Source organism: Orbicella franksi, chromosome 11 (assembly GCF_964199315.1).
Source record: "Orbicella franksi chromosome 11, jaOrbFran1.1, whole genome shotgun sequence".
Lineage (NCBI taxonomy): Eukaryota > Metazoa > Cnidaria > Anthozoa > Scleractinia > Merulinidae > Orbicella > Orbicella franksi.
In genome coordinates, this window is record NC_138155.1 from 6284486 (window position 1) to 6303065 (window position 18580).

The following is an 18580-nucleotide window of genomic DNA, read 5'->3' on the forward strand; positions in this document are numbered from 1 at the left end:
GGCAATCGAGACAACGCCATAGGGGTGTAAGCCAGCTAGCTGAAAAAGTATCTTTCTGTTGTTGCCATTATAGTCGACAGTTTCCACTCTATCATACCCTGCATCCACCCAAAATATACGTTTGCCTCCTTTGTCAAGTTCAATGCCATTTGGCAGATAGAGGAACGTTGTGACGACGGTGACTCTTTGATTTCCACTCAGAGAAGCCTTTTCAATCTTCGGATTGGTTCCCACGTCAGTCCAGATCATTAATCTGTAAAGAGAATATTATGTCTTTGAATTGATTACAGGAACGTTTGTGGCATGCCCAGCACGAAGATAAAACTTGTGGACTGTACATGAAAAGAAGACGACAAAAGAGTATAATGGCATTATAGACTCCGTATAACACGGCATAAAGCACTTGAAGTTAACTCGCACCAAAAGAATTGGTTTCACGTGATCATCTGAGGATATTCAAGTTTAGCTTAGGTGTGATGATGGCATGAAAGGACAGAAAATCAGGCGATTATCCAAGGCAAATTTCCGGTAAAAGCTTTAATTCAGAGATAATTTTAACCACAAAACGATAGTTTTGGCAGGTGAATCCATGTACCAGATTGACTTTCTGATCCACAAAACTGACGTTCATTTTTACTTCACGCAACATCATCGAAGCGTATAATTTTGAAAATTTTCCTATAATTCAGGTTTAAATAACATGCGGATCTGACAACAGTCAATAACAGCTACGAAATGATATATTAGTAATATGAGCTTGCTTTTCCAGCCACGCTTATGATTTCGCTAGCGTTCGTAAAAAGTGTAATTTAAGGTTGAATTTTGCTCTTTTCGGGGCAAAATACGCAGGCCAGCTGAACAGGAAAATAACAATCAAGGCAACCCACAGCAAGAATCAACGTTTTTTTCTAATCTGGCCTAATTGGATACTTATTGGCAATTAAGGGAAAATAGGTTTTTATTAGGCTCCTAATTTCTATGAAGGAGATATACCTGTTGATTACTAGACAGACAAATAAACTTGGGTTTGGCTTGGCATACCCCTTGTATTACCTAACACAACTGAATACAGAATATATAATTTTTGTGGTCTTATGCATTTTATCCATACAGACCACTAAGTCAGGCAGATCTTGCTTGTTAGTGAGTCAGTCAGTTAATTAGTCAGTCAGTCAGTTAGTCAGTCAGTCAGTCAGTCACTTTGAGGACGAGATGACACGTGATAGACCTCCGGGAATATAAATCCTTTGGCAGGTAGACTGGGTACTGTAGTATCTGCTGGGCTGCCTGTGGCTGCCTGTAACAAGTATTATGGGATAGGTCTTGTTGTTATGAAACACGTGTGCGTGAAAACAGAAAAGCAAGGTTATGCTGTCTTTAATGCGGCTTGAATGCGAACAAAAGAGTATTACAGGTACTAATATTTTCGAGTTGGTTCGTTGCCATTGCTTCTGGCGTATCGTACTGTGTAACTGCAGCCGTTTTACTTGTTTTGTTAAAATGTTGAAGAGCTTTCCGTCGCAGACTAATAATTTTCGAAATGGAAGGAAGAAAACCAATCATAAACAACACGACAGAACAATTTTGAAATAGAAGTAACTTATCTTGAACAATAGACCATTTTACAGTTGTCTGCTCAGTTGCCTGGCCTTTGGATGGCAGCGAGGCTGGAGTTGACCTTGTCTTGATACAGACCTCACTGCTTTTGTTGTGTACAACAAGTTGTTCTGATGCTAACTAGGTGTATTTACATGACAAAAACAATAAGGTCTGTATCAACTCCAGCCTCGCTGCCATCCAAAGGCCAGATCTCTTAGCAGACAACTGTAAAATGGTCTATTGTTCAAGATAAGTTACTTCTATTTCAAAATTGTTCTGTCGTGTTGTTTATGATTGGTTTTCTTCCTTCCATTTCGAAAATTATCAGGCTGCACTGCACTGTTTGTTCTTTGTTATTTGATTCCGGTTTTGTTGAATGAATTTCCTCGGCGATACGGGCGTTGTTTGCTCTCGCAAGCCAACATATCTAGACTGAGCTTGTATTTAGTGAGGATTGCACTGAAACTCATACGCTTAATTTCGCAAGCCCAGATGTACATTCATTGCCTCGAAATCCCGACATATTCCTTGCGGGTTGCACCACCCAATCCAGTAATAAGTCGGCGATCGGCGCACTCAGCGAACAATATTGAAAACTGCGCAGCCTACTCCAAATGTCCAGTTATTAATTCGTTTGAACCCAAAAGTGCTTGACACGAATCGAAACTGATTTAATCGGCCGTAAAATATTTTACACCTGAGCGCACCATTTTTTGAAGCGAATAAAATAGAAGAACGTACACAGAATAAAGTGTCTTAGAATAGTCCGGTAAAAGGCCAGTTTTCGTTCTGTACAAATGGCTCCTCAATAAATAGGAATGTAGTGTTGTTTTTCCCACTTAAGTGCTACTTAATGACAGAACTAGATTTATTTACACAATTATTAGAATCTACGGCCGTAGACGGTGTGAAACTGGCTGATATCCCCCATAAAACTGCAGAATTACTTCAGTCTACACTATTCCTTCCATTAATGGACGTAACTATACTTGGATTCTTTGTATTTTCTAAAGCGCTGCAGTAATTTCTAAATTATAAACACAAAAACGGCTTTACAGTGGGGTAAGCACATAACTTTTAATTTAGAGGCGAGGTCTGAACGAGATGCTTATCAGATAACCCGTGCGTGTCAAATAGTTTTGCTTTTACAAAAAACGCCCAAAATTCCGAACTTAAGATTAAAATATGAAAGAAACTTGAAATAAACGTTTTTCAACTTAAATGTAAGATAACACAAAATATCAAACACTTCAAAGTCGTGGATTTCTGTGTGCATAATTGCCAAATAAATTTATCGGCTAGACAAAACGTCACTTCTGTTAATTAGTAAAATGTTAAACTCTTTTTTGGGGGATCTTGATGAGACGTCGATAAAACCAGGAACATGGAACATTCCGGAACATCCTGAAACATCGAGTAATTATAGTATTTATGAGAAAAATATGTTAAATTAGATTTAATAAAGCCAGAAAGTTCTTGAACCACCACGTTCTCACATGCAGAATTTTATTGTAATACATACCCGTTATCGGGATCTACAGCTATATCACGGGGTGCGTCCAATCCCGAGTAAATTAGAATACTCTGGTTATTGCCGTCAAGGTCTGACACTGATATCTTATCATATGATTCATCAGTCCAGTACAACTGAAATGTCCTCCAGTCCACGGCCAGTCCACGGCAAACTCCAATGCCGGTAATAATAGTCGTTGTGCCTCCTCCAATGCGGAATCGTTTGATGTTTAGATCTGTTACGTCACTCCAGAAGATGTAGCCCAAGCCGAAATGAACGTCTATAGAAACAGCTTTTGATAAACCTGTAACAACTGGATTTACAGTGGCGGTTTTGTAGTCGATGACAACAATATCTGAGGTGTTTGATACCAGCAGGCATGGAAGAATGCAAAAATTTGCTAAGGACATGAAAGTACATGTAAATTGCATCAAATTTTGTTACACTGTTTTATTATTCACATTAAATGATTTATTTGCTTTGAATGCGTTTATCACATGACAACAATGATTAGCACATTTATATTATAATTACTAAGTAAAGAAGTAGTTTTATGGAAAAGCTACAAACAATATTAAGTTACATGAAGTAGTTTATATTGTTTTTATTTATTCATTTATTATTTTTTTCACGATTCTTTGAGAGATTATTATGCCTATAAATATGATTTCGTGTGTCAATAAAGATTATGTATGTATGCATGTATGTATGTGTGTGTGTGTGCGTGCGTGTGCGTGTGCGAGCGCTGTGCCAGAAATTTCGACAACCCATGTGCCAGAACGGGTCCAGCGAAGCTGCAACGTCCGTAATCAATATGCGCGGATGTGCCCTTCACTTGTTTGTACAAAAATGTGCCAGAAAAATTTCCCTATTGGAGAGTTAAATGCACAGTGTATACTGCGCCGACATGGCTGCCGCAAGATACTCGTCCAGTGTTCTGCAAATGTTCTACGGTCCAATACCGAGGGAGGAAAAAACAAACCTTCCCGAGCCGTTAGAACCCATTTTAACCGTATTATACGACGGGTTCTAAATATCTCAAAACAATTTCCAAGAATGGCTCCGTGTGTGGAGAATGGCTGTATCCGAAAGGAACCCAAACAATAAAGATCTTTTGAAGTTCGCAAGAGAAAACAAAGAAAAGATCACCGATTTGGTTAAACAAGAAACACAATGGCTAAACAGCGTAAAAGTGGGTTTCGGGTTACAAGTAAAGTTCTCAATAGAAAGAAACGGTGAAACGCAATTCATGGAGCATTATTTCAAAGACGATGAACCGCACGTTTTCAAAAAGAATGACGAGGACCTGATAAAACAAAAATTTCATGAATTCATTGAAAACGCAAAAGGAGAAATAGAACACTGGTCCGAGATGGGATCGGGATGGGCAGTTGAAAGGATACAGATCGCTTACGTGAATGTTGCGCGCTATCAGCCACTTCGCGGAGGAACCTATTTGCCTCTTCCTGCCAAACTGGCGAAAAAGAAGGCAATAATCAACGCGAAAAGCAAAGACAACGAATGCTTAAAGTGGGCAATCAGAGCCGCTTTATTCCCTCCAAAAGATGGAAAAAACCCGCAAAGACCAAGAAAATACCCGGTAAACGACGGTATCAACTACGCAGGCATCGATTTCCCAACACCGGTAAAACAGATGGAAAATCTCGAGGCACAAAACCCAAAACTCGCAATAAACGTATTTGGCTGGGAAAACGATTGTGTGATTGTGCACCGGATAAGCCAAAAACAAGCGAATGTGTCGCGGATAAACCTGATGTTAACTGAGAAAGGGGAACTTCAGCACTATTGTTTCGTAAAAAGAGAAAGCGCTTTGCTGTTCGATCAGACCAAGCACAGAGATGCAAAGCACTATTGCATGATGTGCTTGACCGGTTTCTCAAGAGCAGACTTGCTCGTGAGTCACAAAAAATATTGCAACGGTGTGAACGGCAGGCCGACAAGGATCGTGATGCCAGAAGAGGGGGGAAACATCCTTTCCTTCCAAAAGTTCAAAAATCAGATGAAGATGCCTTTCATTATTTACGTGGACTTTGAGGCAATTATCAGAAACATTCAGGGCTGCGAGCGTGAGAGAACGAAAACAAGCTACACGGAGAAGACCGAAAAGCACGAGGCATGTGGGTATTCATACATGGTTGTGAGAAGCGACGGTAAAGTGGTAGGTTCAAATACTTACAGGGGCGAAAACGCGGTGGGAAAGTTTTTAATCAACATTCTGCAGGAGGAGGAGAAAATAAGAGAGAGTTTGGCCGCACCAAAGCCGATTGATATGACGGCCGAAGACTGGGAAAAATTCAAAAACGCAAACGACTGCCACGTTTGTAACAAAAGTTTGATAAAAAACGAATTCTTAGACTCAATGCCCGTCTGGGACCATGACAGAGGGAGCTATTGCGGCCAAAGTCACAAAGGTTGTTATTACGCGGCGCTCAAAAAAATAAAATTTGTTGGGCCAAAAAGGGAAAGAAAAGAAAAAGACGGAATTGACCAATGGATTGCAGAAAATCAGGAAACATGTTTGTTCTGCGCATAACCTTTCATGAAGAAAAACTTCAGAGACGCGGTAAAAGACCATTGCCACATAATGGGCAGGTACCGTGGAGCCGCGCACAGCGAATGTAACAAGAAATTGCGAATTAACCCCAAGACGGACCCAATACCATTCGTATTCCACAACCTGAGGGGCTACGACGCGTACCACTTGATGCAAGCGATGTCGCAGCTGCAGAAAGAGGGGAAATGCGTTGCCAACAACATGGAGAAATATATCACATTCTCGGTCGATAATCTTAGTTTCATCGACAGCTTGAACTTTTTGCAAGGAAGCCTCGATTCACTTGTAAGCGCAACACCGAAGAAGTCGTTGAGAATAACATCAACGATTTCGAAAGGCAGCGACCTGCTTTTCAAAAAAGGGGTCTACCCTTACGAGTACATGGACTCAAGAGAGAGATTCGACGAGACGAGACTTCCTGACAAAGAGAAGTTTTACAGCAAGTTGAACGACGAGAACATAACAGACGAAGAGTACGCACACGCGCAGGCTGTCTGGGAGGCTTTTGGATGCAAAACGCTAGGCGATTATCACGATCTTTACGTGAAAACGGACGTCGCGTTGCTGGCGGATGTTTTTGAGAACTTCCGAAACCTGTGCCTCAAGCAGTACGGGCTGGATCCGGCGCACTATTTCACGTCGCCAGGCCTCTCCTGGGACGCGCTCTTTAGAAAGACGGGGGTCGAGCTTGAGCTCTTCACAGACTACGAAATGCATCTCTTCGTGGAAAGGGGAATGCGGGGCGGAATCTCCATGGTGAGCAACAGGTACGCCAAGGCAAACAACCCACAGGTACCGGGCTACGACCCCAGCAAGCCAAACAAATACCTCCTCTATCTCGACGCAAACAACCTTTACGGATGGGCGATGAGCTTGCCTCTGCCGATAAGAGGTTTCAAGTGGAAACGCGAGTTGCCCCCAGAGGAGGAGATTCTTGGGATGAAAGAAAACGCGAAGAAGGGGTGCATTCTCGAGGTGGATCTCGAATACCCGCCAGAAGTTCACGAGGATCACAACAGCTATCCCCTGGCGCCGGAGAAAAAGGCCGTAAAAAAGGAGTGGATGTCGGACTACCAAAAGGGGCTGATGAAAGACCTGGACCTGAAACCCCCGGACAGCAAGAAGCTGCTGCTAACGCTTCATGACAAAAAGAACTACGTCGTGCATTACAGAAACTTGCAGTTTTATCTGAAGCAGGGCATGAAACTGAAGCGTGTGCACAGGGTGCTGGAGTTCGAACAAGAACGCTGGATGGAGCCTTACATCCGGATGAACACAGAGTTCAGGAAGAAAGCGAAGAGCGACTTCGAAAAGAACTTTTACAGACTCATGAACAACTCCGTTTTCGGCGAAACCATAAAACAGTTACGTAACCGCGTTGACATAAAAATAGTGCGCAGCAACGAGACGGACAAAATAAGGAAATCGATCGCCAGCCCTTTGTACTCAAGGCATGTTTTATTCTCAAAGGACATGGCAGGAATCGACATGCGAAAAAGCAAGCTGCTTCTCAACAAGCCGGTCTACACGGGGATGACGATACTCGACAACAGCAAGATCCTGATGTACGACTTCTTTTACAACGAGCTTAAAAAGAAGTACGGCACGAAGTGCGAGCTCTTGTACACGGACACCGACAGCCTTCTGATTCTGATCGAAACAGAAGACGTCTACGAAGACATGAAATACGACATGCACCTTTACGACACGAGCGACTACCCGAAGGAGCATCCTCTCTACTCAAACACGAACAAAAAGGTCTTGGGCAAAATGAAAGACGAATGTGCAGGGACCCCCATCGCAGAGTACGTTGGTCTGAGACCAAAAATGTACTCCATCTTGAAGGCGGACGAAAAAAATATCAAAAAAGCGAAGAGCGTGAAAAAGAACATTGTCAAGAAACAAATAACGCATGAAAATTACAAGGAAACGCTTTTCGGTGGGAAGCAGCAATGGCATGGAATGAACATTCTTCGAAGCGAGGGACACGAGATCTACGGTATGCATCTTAACAAAATTTCGCTTTCGCCATTTGATTCAAAGCGATGGATAGGTGACGATGGTATCCATACAAAAGCTTACGGGTACACATGCATGGATATATTGTCAACATTAACAGATGACGAACTTAGAGGGTTGGAAGCCGAAGTTTCAAAGTTGCTCTGGGGGTAGCTGTGTGCTCGGAGGAACAACCACCAGCTCTTCACGCACAAAGCCGCGCTTGGGTCCGTCGCGCAGATAGTAGAGAACGGGTTGATCCGGCTTGGAAAAAGATCTTTCAATGCCGAAAACTTTCAAAGACCAGATTGGGTCTGTGGCTCTTTTCACGCCCCCTTCAAGCTCGCCGGGCTGGTAGAGATAACGAACTTGGACAAGAGAGGGCAGGATTTTTTCGCGTTTTCCAACAGGCCTCGTGAAAGGTGTCGACGGCCTTGCGTAAACAGATTTTCCTTTGATGGCGACGGCGGGTTTCTTGCCGATAAGGCTTGTGACCTCGTTGTTCAGAGCCGAAACAACTTCAGGAAGCCTTTTCACACAGGCAGTGGACCGCTTGCCCTCAGGTAGAAGCATTTCCACGGCGTACTGGTGCCCGAACAATCGCTCCGCCAGTGTGCGGGTGAAACGTTCGACCATGGCCTGGTCGCGGTGAATGTCAACACGCCCGCGCCGGATAAAGGTTTTGTGTTTTTCCATCTCTTTTGTGACAGCGCCCATGAATTCGCGCCCGGGGTCAACCTGCAGCATTTCAGGCCATTCGAGAGGCCCACGCTTGTAAATCTTCTGAAAGGCCAGGGCGACCTCGTCAGAATTCTTCGAAGTGAGGGGTTCGGCCTCTTTGTAGCGGCTGGCCACGTCGACAACGGTCAGCGCGTATTTGAAAACTTTGCGGCCGCGAGGGAGCTTGTCTTGCGGCAGAAAAAGAAGGTCCGCCTGATGGACCTTGTTGGGCGTGGGAACGTCGAATTTCGGGCGAGGAATCCGCTTGGGCGCGGGAAGGAATATCTGCCAGAGCGCTTGCCTGATGAGCCACTTTTTTGCAGCTTCTTCAAGTACCTTTGCAGCCTCGGCTAATTTTTGATCGCGGCGATGCCTTTCCAGTAGCCCCTGGCGCCGTAGTATATCTTCACGAGTTTCGCCTCCATATAAGTAAGGCGTAAAAAAGTTTAAAGGAGCCGGAAGGCCGCGTAGCCCAGAGCGAGAGCGCCGGCACCCACGAAAGCGAGTTGACCGTTTTTCTGCTGCTCGCTTGGCTGATAGAAATCCGAGAGCTTGGGCTCCTTAGGGGGTACCATCTGTTCGTCGGGATGCGCCTGGTTGTAGAGTTTGAAGGCGTAGTCGGTGTTGGTCATGTTCTGCTTGGCCTGCTCCTTTGTTTGCGCGTTGGTCGCGATCCAGTCGAGAAGTTGTGTCCGGTCTCGCGTGTATTTGGCGTAAGCTGCTTGATAATCTTCGAGAGCCTTGTCGTGGCGCTTTTTTTCTTCAAGCGCGGCTTTGTCGCCCCCGCCGAACGCCCTCGTCAGATAATTGCCGCCGATAAAAGCCGTGGCGTTCAACACAGCCCCGCCAATCATGATCGCGATGCTCGCCATGGTATTATTATATAGCAGAGTCTTTTTTCAAATCACAACTCATTCATGTTCTTCCTCGAATGGTACCAAGTTGTTCGCAATCCAGTCGAGAAGGTCTTTGGGCTCGTTGTATTTTTCTTTGGCGTTTTGATATTTCTCGGCGGCTCGCCGTTGAATATCTTCCAAAATCTCCTCACCTTTTTCGTCCAAGTTTGCCTCGATCCAGTCGAAGTTGAGAAGTGAACGCTCGAAACGCTCAAGAAACTCCTTGAGTGCTTCGTCGTAGCTCTTTCCATCTTCTCTCGCGGATCTCGAAACAGCCTCGTGAACGTCGACGCTTGCAATACTTGCCATGGCGCAATATAATAGACTTTTATTTATTCAAAAGAATTACGTGGTCTTCGCCCCGTTGTAGGGCGCGGGGCAGAGCCCCGCTTTCAAACGCTGTCGGGGAGGATTTTCTGGTCCTCGAGGTACTTTTTGAGCGCAATGCTGCCCGCCATGACGACGATGAACTTCATGTAATTCATGAAGCTGCTGCTGGGATCGGAAGTGAAATTCTCTTTCAAAGTCTTTTTTGCGGCCCAGCCGATGCCCGCGGCTAATCCCGTGAGAGTTGCGGCGTCAATGACGGTCTTGACAAGCTTGTTGTCGGACATGGCGCGCTTGATGTAAGGAAAGAGCGAAAGTTTAAAACAAAATTAATTAGGGACCTGTTTTTTTAGCTTCTTCTGCGAATTCTTTTTTGATTTTGTCTTCTATTTCAATTTCTCGCCTGACCTCTTGTTTCATTTTTCTCTGCCTTTCTCCCTCTTCAACAAGCATTTCGTCGGTAAGACGTCTCACCATCCTCCAAGTCTTGACGGTGAAATCGGCCCAAAAAAGAGTAATCCCTCCGATTGCTGCTGTATGGATGAGAACCTGCGCAAGGCTCGGCATCGTGATATAAATCACGCGCAAAAGTTTGAAGCATTTTTTTTAATCCTCTTTGCCGTGTCGCGCGAGCAGGTTCTGGCTCGACACTCGCGGGTGGGGCGCTGGGCTCAGGCGCGGGCTTCGGCGTTTTAATTTTGTCGAATGCGGCATTGGCCGTAGCCTTGAGCTCTTTACGCTTGTAATAGATCCCGAGCAGGGAAACGCAAATTCCGCCAATAGCGATCCATTGGTTGACGCTGAGGCCGCCGCTCTTTGGGCTTTCGGCTTCTGTTGTCTGGGCTGGCTCAGGGGCTGGGGCCGCCGCTGTGGCGGCTTTCGCTTCCTTTTCCGCGTGATAAGCCTCGGCCGCTTTTTTCTGTTGTTCACGCGCCTGCCGCGTTCTTTCGGCTACCATTTTTCCGGCGGCCACACGCTTGGGGTTTTTTACGCGCTGCGTGGTTGCAGTCGGAGTCGTCGCTTGCTGTGTGACATCGGCGGCAGGCGCTGCCTTGGTCTCTACCTGAGCGCAGTGACGGCGGCAGGCGCGCTCTCGGACTGTTCGGTTGACATTAAAGCGAACCGTATTATAAGCAAATAAAAGAAGTTTAATTGTTAACAATTTGCCAGCAAAACCTCAACAGTTGCTGATGATTGGTGACGAGTTATTCTGCAGTTGCCGAGCCGGTTAATTCATCAACGCCCTCAAGCGGATAGCCATGTTCATCGCGAGAAGGGTGGCTCTTCTCTAGCAAGAAACCGGCCGCACTTCAAAGCAAGGTTGCCGGCCAGATTGGAGAGTTCTTTGTTCAAGATGTAGTCGGTTCTGAGCTCTTTTTGGTAAGCCTCGATGTCTTTGGTTGCAAGAAAAATAAAGCTGTCGATCAGGCTTTCTGTTGTCTTCGAGCCCACGTACGTCTCGTAGCGTTTGGTGAATTTCTCGACCTCTTTGTCGCTCAGGCGCTTCACCTGCTCGTGGGTCAGCTGCACTCCGATGACCTCTTTGGCTTTGCCTGTGGACATCAGCACGGCCAGCTGCTCGCGAAGAGCAGGAATGCCGGGTCCGGGGGCGGTTGGAACAAGGCCACCTGCGGGACCACTCGAAGGCTCGGGCTCCGCTTGAAGAAGGTTCATAATTTCTGCTAACGCGGCGTCTTCTCCAGCAGCCATTGTGCAAGGCTTTATTCAACTTTCATTTTTTTATTCAAATAACTTTACCCCGTGTGGGTGCCGAAGCGCGAACACAAGAAAAGAGAATTTCCGATCTTTTAGCTTTGAAACCAGGCCTTTGTACTCATCAGGGGAGAGCTCGCCGGCGTAATCGTCGAAGATGGCTTTCGTTGTCCTCGCCGAAGGGGTGTAAAAGAGGACGATCGCCGCCACGTTCTCACGGAAGGAAGATGTTATTCCGGTCAACTTCTGGGTCAGCGCCCGCACGCTGATGCCCATATGTCGTGCAGAAAAGGCGAGATTCACCAGCTCGCCTGTGCGCCCTTTCACATCTTTGGAGGCCGCGCAGTCGTCGAGTATTATGAGCGTGTTGGTGCCCTCGGAAAGCCATCTCACAAGCTTCAACCACCTTTCCACGTCGTGCTGCTCGCAGACTATCACATCCATTCTTGGATCGTTTTCGCCAAGCCGGTGGTAGGTCTTGTTGTGCGTGAACGTCGGGTAGATGAGCACGATGTAGTCGAACTTGTCGCGGAAAGGGCCGTAGAGCTGGTCCCCCACGAACCTCGATTTGCCTGAATTGGTCGGCCCAACTATGAGAGCGTTGAAGGGTATCTTGCTCGCGTCCATGTTGATATTCAATTCTGTACAGATTCCAGCTGTCTTTCCATAATGTTGAACTGGGAGTCGGCGATGACGAACACGTGGCAGTTCAAGTTGCCTGAGTCTTTGGAATCGGCTTTGCGCTCGATTTCAAGATGGACCCCGTCCGTACTGTTCACAATGCGCTTGCCACTTCCATGAATTTCTTGGTCCGCCATGGAGCGCATATCAATCAGAAGCCCGAAATTGTCTCCGGTGTAAAACTTTGTCGCATCCATGTGCTCGGTTTTATTTTTTTCCTTCACGAAGAAGCCTTGGGCCTCTTCCCACATGTCCTTGCCTTCGACGCCGTTGTTGTAAATCATGTTGGGCGAGCCGTTGATCGTGACGCTGACTTTCGTCAGATCCGGGAAGACGTATTTTTCTGAATCTCTGGCGCCATCAGCATACGGCTCTATGAACAGTACCAGGATGGTTTTTAGTGACCTCTTTTGGGCGTCGATTTTGATGTTCTTCCTCGTGTCGGTGGATTTTTTGAAGGTCACCACTTGGGAACGCTTCACGTGGTCATAGGCGAACTCTTTTCCGCTGGAGTAAACCCTATGCGCCTCGTCTGCCAGAGTCTTGCTTCGGATCACTTCGTACTCGAGCTGGATGTTGGTCAGCTTGTATTTCAGCTTGGTTGTATCGGAGCCATTGACCACATGTGCAGCATTAGCAAAAGTTATTTCGAACGTGAGGTCTTTGTAAAGGGGCTGGGGGTAGAAAACGCCGTGATCGGTTAGGATCTGATGGTCCAGCCTGATCCGGTACTTGCTTCCGTAAACCTCGTTCAGCTTGTTTTCAACGTCGACGCCCGAGGTTTTCTTGTCTCCCGCGCCTGAGCGGATCTTGCACAGATCCTCGCTCTGAATCCCTTCGAGAATCCTGTTGGCTCTTTCTTCCTGCGAAAGGAAAAGGTCATCAAAGATTTTGTAGATGCCATAGCCAACCGTCTCTTGCAGGGTTTCGCCTCCAAACTTCACGTGCAGCCTGTCAACGAGCGCCCGCGTGACGTTCTGGACGAGGAAGTTGTTGGCTTCCCCTCCAGAAAGGTCGATGTCAAAGACAAGCGCTAGCGAGCCCGACACCAGAACCTCGTTCCCGTTCAGCTTGGGCACGTAAACGTACAGCGTATTGCCGGGGTTGGCTTCAATGCGGGAAAAAGTGGTTCGCTTGACCGCGCGCTCGGCCTGCATGCCGCGTAATGTTTTTTTTTTCTGTACGTTGCGCGAAGGCTCTCTGGAACTGACATTGTATATAAAACACCGGCGATTATTTCTAATTTGAAAAATAATAGGCTTGAAATATATCACTATGGCGGAAGGCGGTGGCGAATTTGGTCACGAAGACCCGTACCTTGACAATCGGCTTGACCACGACTCTGATGAAGGCGAACAAGAGGTTGACACAACCCGTCCTTTTCAGCCAGGCGCGGCGTCAACTCCCTACCAACCTGGCGACCCCTACCACGGGGGCGAACAAACGGAAATGTCTTCTATACGGCACAAGAAGTCCGGCCTGCCTGACACTTCTTATTCCGAGACATCCTTGGGGGGAGAAGAAATCCCTTTGCTCGGTGATTTCTTACATCCCCATGACAAACAGGAAATTCTTAAAAGGGCAAAAGAAAAAAATCAGAAGTTGGTACCGGAGTGTAAAATTCGGTGAAATGGACCCAATCGGTTTAGCAAATACAAAGGTAATGAAACTGAGATTGTTTCATTTGGGAAAAGGGGTGGTGAGACCAAAGTTTTCCTGAGTGGCGAAAAGGGTTTACAAAAATCTTTCATCAACAAATTCTCAACAGCTCTTGGGCCTAAAACTAAAGATATCATTGTGGAAGACCGAGATACTATCAGAGAAATGAAACAAAGACTGGCAGAAGCTGAAAACCAACTAAAACAGGCGGAAACACTCTCCTTGCAAAGAGAAGAAGAAAAGAGAGAATTGGAAGCTCTGAGACGTAAAATCGAGCAAACCGACGCTAAGATTGATGCCATTCAGGATGAACAAGGTTAGAACCTTGAAAGTGAAGCAGAGCTGCGTAGGCTCAAAGAACTGAAAAAGGACTATCATACCGATCTCGAAAACAAGAAAAAAGAATTGGACTCGCTCACAAAACAAACAAAAAACAGAGAAAAGGAACAAGCCAAGGTTGACAGACTCAGAGCCAGCCTCGCAGCGAAAGAAAGAAACAAACGCCATGGAAGAAAGGCTCAACCAAACAAAACCGTTGGACGACCTGAAAGAGCAGGAAAGCGAGCTGCAGCGCCAAAACGAGGAAGACCAGGCGATAATCCAAGATAAGAATGCCTCGCCCTCCGAAAAAGAAGCCGCAGAAGGCAGAGTTGCAGAAAGAAACGAGGAGATCGCGCGTTTGCAAACTCAGATCGCGGAAAGGGAAAGGGGGCGGCCTCTCTTGGGAAGGGTCAAGGAAATCTTCAAAAAATATGGCGTGACATTGACCGCCATTCTTCTCGCCGCCGGTACCACAATCGGCGCTGTCATCGGGGTCCTCACCAGAGGTTTGAAAGCCACCGGCAAATCTTTGGGAAATGGCCTCAAAGATATTGCCGCGAAACTCGGTTCTCTGCTGCCCGGGCTGATTGGCTCGATCGTGAGCTTCCTGTTCAAAGCCGCCGGCAAAGTCGTCGGATTTCTGGCCGAGCACACCTGGCTGCTCATTCTTGCCGCGGTGGCCTTTTTGTTCGAACAATATTTTAAGAAGAATCGTTAACCAGCGGGGCTCTGCCCCGCGCCCCGGGGCTGTGGGGTCGAACCCCACACTTACCGCCAAGCCATGAACAGCAACGCCGATAATCCAACTACACCGACAATTACCGCCGCTTTGTTAATTTCGTGTTGCGGTGTTTTATCTGTAGCCGTGGGCTCTATTTTTTCCGCCGTCGGCTGTGTTTGCTGAGTTTCGGTAGAAGATGGTTTCCGCCCCGATTCGGCTGTTGCGGCTTTGTGTATCGGGTTGGACGGGTGGCTGTTGGGAGGGTTAATCTTTGACGGGCCGCCTGCCGTGGGTTTGAGCCCAGCTTTTTTTGTCTCCGGATTTACCTCGTTGTTCACCACCAGTTTCATCCCGGAGACCGCCTGTTTCAGCTTGTTGTTGTAGCCGATCGTGCTTGCGGTGTTTATTATCATTTGCGCGGGCATGAGCCAGGCCATGGGGGCTACAGCGAGATTGAGCCTCACCTTCGCTTGGTCCACCGCGAGCTGGTACCTTTGAACGCTCGCGGCCAAGTCGGGCTGTCTGATCGCGTCTTCCATCTGCACCAGGAACTCGCTCTGGGCTTCTCTCGCTCGACCGCCCGAACCGAGAATGCTGTTGCGGACGTTGACTTGCGCGCCCAGGACGCAGTAAACGAAAGCCTCGATTGACCGGTTGATTCTCGACAAGCCAGCCTGCGAGAAACCGTTCGCGGTGTTTGGCGCGAACCAGTCCGCTTGAGCATCAGAAGCGGCCCCCGGCTCGATGAAATAAATCAAGTCCCCATTTATTGCTTTGCCGCCTTCATCGCTGAATTTGTTCCATCCAGGGTATTTATAGTCGGTTTTCGACGAGCCCGCGCCGGTCGCGTACACGTAAACGCTTCCCAGACCGTGGTTTTCCCCGTGCGTGAAGCGAAAATCGCTCGAGGGGGCAATGCCGAACTCGCTGCATATCCTTTTGTACGAAGCGACGTCGTAATGATTGTTGTATTGGTTGAAAGGCGGGTCTCCGGACAAAGCACTCATGCTCTGAATTCCTCCAAGCTGGTACAGAATGCGCCTGACCGTGAAGTACACGTGGAATTTGTAGAAAGCTCTTATCTGCGGGGGGAGATCCATCCCGCTGTCAAAGATTTCGCGAGAAACTCCGCACCCCTGTGTCGCGCAGAAAACAGCGAAGTTGAGCTGCTGCGGCCAATATTTCATGTCGGCCCTCCCAGCCAGCGTTTTGATTCGGTTCCAGAAGTGTGCCTGAGTTTGGTGTCTTGAAATATTTCTCTGAACTTTGTTGTGAAATATTGATCAGGCGTGACGTAGATTTGGATTTCGTCGTTGAATATTTTTTTCAAGCTTGGCGCTTTGCCGTCGAAAGGGACCGCTGGAATGAGCAAAGAAACCTTTGAACCGAGCGGCGCCAACTGATAAGGAAAACCCCCGCTGTCTCCCAAACCGAGCGCTTCTTTCATTTCGGCACTCCAATATTTTCTGTCTGAGCCGAAGACGCTTTGAAACGAGTCTTCCGCCCCGGCGCTTTCTTTGAAAAAGACTTCCGCAGTCACGTTATTTTTCTCGTCGATCGTTGCTTGTGAAATGAACCGGCTTTTGTCCGCTCTGGGGAAGCGGTTTAAAAAGTTTGTCCACGCCTTTTTCTTCGCGGCCTCCGCTTTTTTTAACGCAGGACCATTTCACAAATTCACCATGTTATTTGAACACAATTTTATTTGTTGAATATAAAAATGGTTGTTCTCACTGTTGTCACGCAACAGAACGGAGGGACAATATATTTTGAAAACCCGATACCGAAAGTGCATTTCATGAACCTCATTTCTTGCAGTTTGTACAACAGCTGGGACACTTTGAAAAAAGAAGGTTCAGGCTCCTTGGGAGATAAGAACAATGCCATTGGTTTGTCAGTTAGTAAAATAACCCCAGGGCATTATGATTTAGAAAGCATGGCAAAAACAATAGAAGGTCTGTTCGCAAAATATAGCTATAAGTTGGAAACAGAAATAAACCAACCTGCTGGCCAGCTTGTAATAAAAAATTTTGGGTTAAAACCGATAGAACTTGATCGCGATTTAGCCGGTTTGCTTGGTATTAGGCGAAATTTGGGTCTTATAACATTCGTGAAAAGGCTTACAGCTCCAACGACATATTTTATTCATTGTAATCTGATCGACACGGAACTGAATCTGTTCAATGGTAAAAGGTCAGATGTCTTGGCCTCGTTGGATGTGAAAGGGAAGCCTTATGAAAAGGTAAGCTACCAGGCTTCTCCGCAACAGTTTTTGCGAGAGTGCTCTACAGACGAGTCCATAAATAGCATCACTATTAGCGTGAAAGATGAAAATGGCGAACTCTTTGATTTCAAGGGGTTTCCACTTCTTTTTGAATTAGAGTTAAATTAAATTTCTATATATACGCAATGTCTTCGGCAAATCTGTTGCCACCAAGCGCGCCGCCTGCACAGAATGAAAGAGGAATCTATCCAAACCTTCCCGAAACGACAAATGCCGAGAATTTCCGGCTAACCGAGATAAGCAGAATTGAAAAAGAAATATCTGCTGAGGTCGAGCATTACAGGCTTGTGTTGAAAAAATACAAAAAAGCCCGGAAAGCGCTTCACTATTCCCTGGTCGGCCTTGGCGCCTTCACAGCAGTTCTGTCTTCTGGGGCTGTCGCAACATCACTCACTGGTGTTGGAATTGTTGTCGGCGCGCCTATTGCCGGGATAGCCGCTTTATCTGGCGCAGTTTCCACTGGCCTGTCCGTTGTCAACAAGAAGCTTGAACGCAAAGTCAATAAGCACTCGAGAATCCATTCTCTGGCTATCGGGAAATATGACTCGATTAACCTCGCCGTCTCACAGGCTCTTAATGATAATCGGGTTTCTGACACGGAGTTTCAACTGATCACACGTGAAATGCAGAAATATCGCCAGCTTAAAGAGACTTTACGCTCGAACTTTGCGCGAATAGAAACAAATCCGATCCAGCCAGATATCGTAAAAATAAGAAACCAGGTTCGGGACTAGGTTCGGGAAGAATATAGAAAAAAACTTGCAGATTAAACACCAGATTTGAACTAAATTTTGAGCGAAAAAACACGAAACTTTCTCTTAGTCTTATCAAAAACAGGTGATTGTGTTACGCCGCGGGGGCCGCAGTCAAGTGTGAAATAGGGAAAACCCCCTGATCAGCTGTTTCTTTTTATCGCTCTTGTGAAATCTCTTTGTTCTACCACGTTTCGTGCCCAATTTTTCCTCGAAAAAAGGCGAAAAGTGTCATTTTTATTGGCCAGGCCGATAAGAAATACCGTATTCTAACAAACTATGGACAAAAAAATAGAAATCTGCCTGTAAAATTCCTCTTGGCCTCAACATTCCTGATGGCTTTGAAAATAGCTGATGGCTTCAACTGAAGCCAAGAGGAATGCAACCAGCTTTAACTGAAGCCATCAGGAATTCGCAACGGGAAGCTGTTGTCTGAAAGCCTCAAACAACCGGAAGCGCATCATGAAAGCAATCAACAACTTCGCGTGTAATATCACGCACTTGTCTCTGCCACTCAGGCGTGAAATATTCATTCACAAGAAACGCAATCAAGTGAACACTGACAAGCATGTTTTTATCATATGCAAATGAAACCGTGGATTTTTAAATGTAATTCGACCGGTGGTTATATTGTCGCCGCCTTTTTCGCTAACGCTCCCTGCCAAAACGGAACCACTCGTGCCAATCGTAACCATCCCAGGAGCATTTTTTAAAAAAATTATTGTGCTCTGGGCTAGCTTCTATTAACTCCATCGGCCGGCTTAGCGATGCTTTATGAATATTTTCCTCCCTTTCGAAACAGGAAAAACAACAACCCTCGAAAA

The 18580-nt window shown here is 46.5% G+C and overlaps 3 protein-coding genes across 3 annotated transcripts in view; 1 reads left to right on the top strand and 2 right to left on the bottom strand.

Annotated features, from left to right (window-relative positions):
* Positions 1-18580, bottom strand: part of LOC145502323 (uncharacterized) — a 172459-nt gene that overhangs the window by 141010 nt on the left and 12869 nt on the right.
* Positions 5673-7865, top strand: LOC145502366 (uncharacterized). The gene has a single exon (XM_081481674.1). It carries the CDS (start codon positions 5673-5675, stop codon positions 7857-7859), a length of 2187 nt encoding a protein of 728 aa, XP_081337800.1. The 3' UTR covers positions 7860-7865.
* On the bottom strand, positions 11963-13179 carry LOC145502399 (uncharacterized). The gene has a single exon (XM_081481718.1). It carries the CDS (start codon positions 13177-13179, stop codon positions 11977-11979), a length of 1203 nt encoding a protein of 400 aa, XP_081337844.1. The 3' UTR covers positions 11963-11976.

Excerpts from the sequence above, each read along its gene's own strand:
- LOC145502366 (XM_081481674.1), top strand. The coding sequence starts at position 5,673 with ATGAAGAAAAACTTCAGAGACGCGGTAAAAGACCATTGCCACATAATG.
- LOC145502399 (XM_081481718.1), bottom strand. The coding sequence starts at position 13,179 with ATGCAGGCCGAGCGCGCGGTCAAGCGAACCACTTTTTCCCGCATTGAA.